The sequence below is a fragment of the Choloepus didactylus genome, chromosome 8 (assembly GCF_015220235.1).
Source record: "Choloepus didactylus isolate mChoDid1 chromosome 8, mChoDid1.pri, whole genome shotgun sequence".
In the NCBI taxonomy this organism is placed as follows: Eukaryota; Metazoa; Chordata; class Mammalia; order Pilosa; family Megalonychidae; genus Choloepus; species Choloepus didactylus.
In genome coordinates, this window is record NC_051314.1 from 12,603,635 (window position 1) to 12,611,743 (window position 8,109).

Genomic DNA, 8,109 nt, shown 5'->3' on the forward strand with positions numbered 1-8,109 from the left:
ACAGGATATGTGAACAACCTGAAAAGGGGGAAAAAGTTCAGTCAATTCAGCAAATGAAACTCAAAATAGGGGGAGCAAAGTGAGTGAAGGCTCTTTTATCAACTTATTAATACAGTGACACTTCGCGGTGTGAAATTAACTGTAAGATGAAGACATTATTATGTATTAAAGTCACACCTTGAGAATCAATTCAGTGACATTATTATATATTAAACCTGAACTGCATGCTAACTTAATGACCACTGAACATTTCTTGATTTTGAGCAGTAATAACAATTTTGAGATCCTAAAGGCTTTGAGGGCAAAAACTTCATCTTGATACATCTTTACATTCCAAGTGCCTAAGTGCCTCGCTGAGATTTCACACCAAATCAAAAATGACTAAATTCAGAAGAACTATACAACCTCAAAATGTCTAAAATTTAACACATCAACTCCTACCCCAACTCCCCTTCTATTCCCTCCCCCCAACAAAAACACTTCTCTTCCTGTGTTCTCTATCTTAGAAAAGGCATTGTCACCCACCCGGTTGGTCAAACTTCAACGTGAGCATCATCCTTGATTATTCCATTTCACTACCCAACATCTAATCAGTCACCAAGTTCTGTCCACCACCAAGTTCTGTCCACCACCCACATTCCCTCAGATCTCTCAAATTCTTTCCGTTTTCTAATCCAGGTTACATTCATCTCAGCTGGAATTCTAAAACAGCCATCTCACAGGTCTCCCTGCCTCCAAATTTTTCTCTGCTTCTTCCTAACAATTCTTCAGCCAATTATCTAAGGTACAATTCAGCCCCATCAATTTAAAACAGGTAGAACAGAAAGTCTAAACTCCTGTAAGCATTATAAGCCCTGAATGATTGGTATGGCGGCCCCTTGCTCACCTTCTACAGTCATTTCTTGTCATCCCCTCCCCGAGCCAGATGGAACTTACAGGTTTCCCTGTATAGCTCCTACTCTCTGGCCTCACATCTTCTGTTCCAGCCCGCAACTTTACCACTCCTACTAAACCTATTTATCCTTCAGATCGCAAGCTCAGACACCAATTCTTCAAAGACAGTCTCCAGAGCCTGAAACTACCAGGTTAGAGACCCCTGTTACTCCCACTGTACAAGGCACTTCCCATTACAATGTTGGTTATTCTGGACCTGTTGAATGTTGATCTCCCCTTATCTATAAACTCCAGGAAGGGACTACGTCTGTCTGGATTACCAGAGTATTCCCAATCCTGAGTGCTTAGCATGCAGGTAAAGTTGGCCCAATACTGTGTAACTGCCAGCTTCTCAACTCTTTTCTCTAAACCAGTGTTTTTCAAACAGTGGGTCACAAGCCAGTAGTGAGTCATGAAATCAATATAGTGGGTTGTGACAAGCACTTTATAAAAAATGAAATGCAATATAAAACAGAGTACATTACAAGTAGTAAGTATTGTTCACTTGTGCAGACAGAATCTGGTGCTACATGTAAACTATAAATCTTACTTAGTGTATTCAAAAATTTTGAAAGTTACTGATCCTTTTACTTTTCTTCTTCCTCCTTTATAAGAAAGTCGTCTTTTAAGACCCGCGTAAGCAAAAAATATAAAAACAATTTGCTGGACCACACAATTCTTTAGCAAAAAGTTCACTCTTAACGTTTTGAGCATTTCCAAATGAGATGATCTGCTCTCTGATTTCTCATTATGCTTTAAATATTTGGTGATTTTAATTTCAATTACTTACAATCACCTAAGAAGCCCTATGCAGTTAACATACATGGCACTTTTTTATTCATATCATTTTCTTCTCTGCTCCCACAGTCCCTTAATCTTTGGGTGGCTGATGATGTATAGACTAATGCTTTCCTTCTAGTACATTTATCAGTAATGTTAAATAACACATACTATGCAAGAGCAAGTGAGATCCTAAGCATTTTACAAAGAATTCCTCACCACAACCCTAAAAGGTGAGTACTACAGGTGAGGAAACTGACACAGAGTTTAGGTTATGGCCCATGGTTCAAAGCTAATAAAAGCAGATCTGAGATCTGAATCTGGTAGTCCAAAGCTCATTTTTTGACCACTTTTTGCAATAGTTTTCATTTTGCCCTCTCTCTCAAGTAACTAAATTCCTCCTAGATGCCTCCAACTCCTCACCCCACCCCTACATTTAAACAAAAGGATCTACATCTAAAAACAAATCCACCTTGCTCACAAGAGGCTTAACACTTCGATTATTACTTATTCTCTTAAACCCTTCTTGATACTGACTAGACCGGTGCAATTATACACAATTTCCCATTAAAATTTTAAAAAGATGAAATTTTCATCCATCATGTAAAAAAAAAAAATTGCAAAATAAAATGTTTTAAAACGTTTATATGTGGTATAATTTAAGTTTCACTTGCCCACCAATTTCACTGATGTTTGCCACTCAAAAATTTCAACTCCAGAAATCCTCAGATGAGGAAACCCCAAAATTGGATGGACAAACACACAAATGAAGCATGCCTTATTTCCTCACTAACTGTTGGGTGCATGAATTGGCAGAATAACCCTGAATTGTATTTTTGTAAATATACCAGGAAGAAGCATTTTACACTCCCACTTGTATCTGCAGCAAGCATTCTTCCCACTCTTTTTTCCCTTTCTATTTACCTCTTAATGTCCCTACAAACATCACTAAACACTGCTTTCAACTCCTTGTTTCATTCTTAAAGTTTTATCATTTAAAGAGGAAGAAAGCAAAGTAAAACCAAGAGAAATAATGCCAAAAATCAACCAAACCAGGAATCCTCTATCATCCATTCAATGTACATGCCATCCATCACCTTTCATACCCCTGCAACAGCCCTCTAGCTAGAAAAGGGCATCCGTATGGTATCATACCAAACACAAGGTTTACAACGTAACAAAAAAAGTTACTTTATCTCACCATCAACCACAGAAAATCTTCCTGAAGCCCTATAAAATTAATCTACAAGGCCTTCAGGAATAAACAATTGCAAGAAGTTCAAGACACTCAGTAACATATTTTGCCATTTAATTTAACAGAGGTCAGCAATACCTCACTGGATCAAGGAACATATCTGAAAGACTCCAGAAGCAGAACTCCAATGTAAATATTCATGCATAAACAACAAAATTAAAATGGTAATATCACATAAATTCATGAAGTGAAAAAGGAGTGGCCTCCACCAAAACGTTCAAGGGAGTTAGGTTGCTAAACCACTAATATCAATGGTATTTTGTAAAGTAAAATTGACATTAAAAAATATATATATCCTTGCTACTTCTCAACTGTGTACATTAATCTGTCAATCTGCCACACAAAATGAAGGTATATTTTAAACATTATCTGCCCTGTGCCTCTGAAATGAAAAACAAAACCCAAGCCCATCCTGACACGAGTACAGTATATGGCCACAAAACTACCAAGAGCAGAAGGATCTTTACCCTAATTTAATAAGCCAAATCCCAACACTGCACCTTTGCAGAATCTGATTTTTAAGTGCAAACAGAATTAAGTATTTTCAAAGCAGTGACAGACCATGTCCACTGAGCAATTAAGGCAACATTATCATCCTCATCATTTCTATCACTCAGGTTATTATCACTGAAGTTATTAACAGTAATAGGCACAAAAAATATTTCTAGGACTTACTTGTTATTAACTTTTCTGGCAAGTAATCTTACAAATAAATGCCTTGTATGATCTTTTACATTAGAGGAGGGGTTAGGACAAAAAATCATTTCATTTATCATTTGTTTTAACCAAACCAAATTAAATAAGATTTTCGATGGATCGAATGTAAATATCGTAACAGGAACGTAAAGGCACAAAAGCTAAAAAATAAATCTCTATTCCTCCTTGTTCCACATAAAACTTGAATTCAATTCAAGTTATTTGAATCAACCTGGAAATTTCTTAGGAGAATCTGTGAGTGTTATTCTGCATCAGTACCAAACCACGAGCCAGGAAATTCAGAAGTTGGGAATTAAACACTACTTTGTTTTATAGGCCTTTAGCATGTCAGCCAAATTGGGATTCCAGTTTTCTTTCCTATAAAATTGTAAAACTCAACACACTAGATAGGTACACTTACACTACAAAAACTGCAAGCCTCAATCACGAAAAAAAAAGTTTCTGGGGAACAACTTTCTTTCAATTTATGAAAAATCCAAGTGAAAACTCAAAAGTCAAAATGTGGAAGTTTGAAATTTAAAGTCTCAAAAGGTGGAAAAGTATCAATAAAACTTGTCTACAAACTTTTATTACACACTACTTAATGCAAAAATAAATACATCAAAAGGTAATGGTGCCCAATTTAAATTAAGTTCACAGAGGAATAGTATTTTTATATCCACCTCTCCCCAGATAAAAAACCCAGACTGGTTAGGATTAAAAATTGTACCCCAAATAATTCCTGGAGTAGAGTCATGACAATGGGGGTGGGTGGGTCAAATCTGCACTACAGAATTTAGAGAAAAGTAATGCTAAAACGAACTGTTAGTTGTAAGGGTAACTGAATCAATCTCAATGTTGAGGATTTGTTTATTACTACTAAAAAACCCAGTTTATACATTAGGACTAATTATTTCAAGTAATTAATGTTTCAAGCAAAACATTTTGTATATTAGACAGGAGACTCATTACCGAGTACACAGTTCAGGTTTGGAGGATGCTCTAGTGCACATGTGCAGAAGTGTCTGAACAACAGAACATATCCTTCCTTTCAGGTCTTGCATTACTCCCAGAGTCAGTTGCTCAAATAAAGGCTAATCAAAGTTAAGTGTATTAAAAAGTTTCCCACAATATCCCAAGTCACTAGCTAACTTAAAAATAAAATCTATCACCACACTGGAAAAAAAAGAAAAAAGTCACTAGAAAGACAACACAAAACTCTACTGGTGAAAATATGTTTAAAGGTAATCTAAAAATCCTTCTGAATGACACTTTAGTAAACAGCACTTCATGTGTGTGTGTATGTAAATTCTAGAAAAAGAGAGCTAAAAAATATCCCCAAAGACTACAGAAACATCAAGGAATGAGGACAGATCAAAGTTCATGCACAGGCAATGTTAACAAGCCTTAGGTGAGGAAACGCTGCATGATTATTCTTAATGTTTGCAGATTACCTTTAACTCATAATACATCTTTCTAACAAGTGCAAAGACATTCAAAGCATTTGCCATAGCCCCACGTTTTAACCCTTTGAAATGAAACCTATTAAGCGAAACACGTTGTAGAAGTTCTCTACAAACTCAAAGGGTGCATTTAACTCCATTATGCACTCTCACTGGCAGATGGAGGGATGACGTTGAGCCTGTTTCCAGTGAGTTAAAGAGATGCTCAGTAGTAAGGGGGATCATCTTGAGGACTGTCAGATGGCCAGCCATTCTTCTCTTCATTATCCTGCATCTCAAACAACTACGACAGTGACTGAGGTCATTGGCCATCAGGAAAGCAACCATTAAACTAGCAGTAGGAAGGGAAGGAAGGGGACGACAGAAGTCTCCCTACACTGACAAAAGGGCCAGACCACAGCTGAGTGAAGTAAAGAATTCTTAGAGCTTTTAAACTGAAATCTGGAAATCCAAATGTTTAAAGCATAAAGAAAAAACAAAAACAAAATAAAAAAAAAAAAATCCAAGAAATCAAATGCTCATTTTTAACTTCAGTACATCAGTTCATGTTTGCTGGAGGCTGGGACTCTTGCAACTTCTATCCTTAATTTCCAGGTACATAGCTCCACAAAATCGTTCATTTATTCCGCACCCTCCCCCCCAAGAGAAAGTAAATACAAATTGCAAAGAAAATTCCTTTGCCTCTCTCCCATCCTGAAAACCCAGAGTTTCAGACATTTTGGTCTCTCAGCAAAGAAATGGAGATGTAAAACGAGCTGCGCTCCATATTGATTCTTAAAGCAAATAAAAAAAAAAAAAAAAAAAACAATAAAAGGTAAGAATAGCAAGAAAATAATTCTGTCAAACCTCACTTCAAACCTGAAATCCTGGATCACTAAAGCAAAGCAAAACACAAAATACAAGATTTTTAATGCCCTAAGCCTCAAGAGGAAATCTTGAAAAGAGTGGAAAGTAGAGAGAGAATGAGTGCAATCACGGAGAAAGGATTCGCAATTCCTCATCTATCCCTACCACCAAAAAAAAAAAAAAAAACACTAAAATCCACAAAAAGCTCTTACACACAAATGCACTGGCATTTCCAAAATTAAACTGCATGGGAGCAAGAATAAAAGCTACACTTCTCAGCTCTAATTCCAGAACACACATCGATATAACAGTGTTGCAACGAATGTACTAGGAAGCAAAGAAAATGGTTGAGCTGCTGGACGTCTTCGATCAGCTCATTCAAACACCTTTAAAAGGAATTCGAGTTAAGAGGTAGACAACTAGGGAGAGGGAGAGGAGAGAGAGAAAGGAGGAAAAGATGGCATAATAAAGGCGCAAACAGCAGAAGACAGTAAGGGGAACGTGAAGACCGGGACTCCCCGAGACTAACCTGTGCCATCGCTGGCCGACGCCGAGAGGGCCGGAGATGAGAGTTTAGGCCGCTTGGCTGAAGGCGGCCCCGGTTCCACCACATTCTCGGCCATTTTTAATTCTTTCGGAGATACAGGCGAGGAAAACGACATTCCTCGGGAAATCTCTTCTTCGGGCCGCGGTCCCCTCCCCACTCCCTGGGGTGGGCTTGGGGGGCTCCGCCGGCAACAGAGGGGGGTTGGGGTAAGTTCCTTTTTCTCTCCGCCGGGTCGCAGTGGCTGAAGAGGGATGCGGACTCGACAGAAAAAGGTAAGGGCAAGTGCGAGAGGCCGGGCCCGGGCCCGGATGAGGACACAGGAACACAAATAAGCCGAGCGCGTCCGCCGCGGCGAATTCCCGAGAACTCGCGGCTCTAGAGGCGCAGTCCCCGGCCCGCCACGGCCAGCCCCAGCCCTGCCGAGGTCTCTCGGAGCTCCGCCGCCATCAGCCTCTTCCTCCTCGGCGCTGTCCTCCTCCTTCTCATCGCCACAAGGAGGCGGGGGCGAAAAGGGGGGAGAGGAGGAGGCGACGAGAGGCTCTCACCTCCTCCCGGTGCCCCCTCCCGGGCCTGCGCCCCCGCCCTCCGAGCCCTCCTCCTGCCGCCGCACTCCGCGCCGCCGCCGCTGCCGCCGCACCGGCCTCTAATGGCCGCACACAGCCCGCCCGAGCCGAAAGCCAGGCTGGCGCCGCCGCCTTACATAGCGCGGGGGGCGGGAGAGGCGCAGCGAGGACGCCGGGCGCCGAGCTCGCCGGCCCGGAGGCCGAGGGGGCCGGGCCGAGCAGCACCGCCCGCCCGCGCCGACGCCGAGCCCACCGACGAGGCCCCGCTCCGGCGGGCGGCGCAGGCGGCCTCTCCTCGCGCCGCGCTCTCCTCTTCGCCCTCCCCTCCCGCGAAAGATAAATAAATACGGCCGCCGCTACGGCCCCCACCCCCGGCAGCCAGGGCCGGGAGCGCCCGTCCCCCGGGGCTCCGCTCGGGGTCGCCCTCGACGGCGGGCGAAGGCGCCGCGGGGCGCTGGGTTATGTAATGGTACCCCCTAGGCGTCGACGCCGGCCCGGCTCCCGGGCTCGGTGGGGGTGTGTGCGGGCGGGAGGGGGCTGAGGGTCGCCTCGGCCCGTGCGCCCAGGGCCCCCTGCCTCTGTCTCGGCCCCTGGCGCCTGTCTCCGGCTCGGCTCCCCTCCGCACTCTCTTGCTCCCGCAGCTCGCACTCGGCCCGGCGTCCCGCTTGCCCACTCCAGCCCGCTCCCTCTCGCTCTCTCTCCCCCCCAGCCTAGCACACAAACAAGATGGCGGCTGTTGTTTCTTCCCTCTGCCGAATCCTCCTTACAGGCTAGCGGTAGCAGCGGCGGCCGGAAATGAGCCAAGGGCTGGGAGGGGGGGGGTGAAAAAAAGGGGCGGGGCCGGGCCGAGGGAGGGAGGGAGGTGGCGAGGGGGCGGGGCCTGGGCCCGAGCCGCTCACACAATGGGGGACGTGGGGGCCGGGGGCGGGGCCAGTTCAATCACCGGACCCGCCCAAGGCCCCAGCGCGCTTGGCGCTTCCGCAAACTCCCCCGGCGTCACCCGGTGGCTCCCTTTAAAGGGGAGGA

The 8,109-nt window shown here is 43.8% G+C and overlaps 1 protein-coding gene across 1 annotated transcript in view; it reads right to left on the reverse strand.

Moving 5' to 3' along the window:
• Positions 1-7,837, reverse strand: part of EP300 (E1A binding protein p300) — a 70,750-nt gene extending 62,913 nt beyond the window's left edge. The window contains exon 1 of the mRNA XM_037845002.1: positions 6,503-7,837. Coding sequence (XP_037700930.1) covers positions 6,503-6,635 — 133 coding nt within the window. The 5' untranslated portion in view covers positions 6,636-7,837. The remainder of the gene's footprint in view (positions 1-6,502) is intronic.
• Positions 7,838-8,109: the final 272 nt, after the last annotated feature.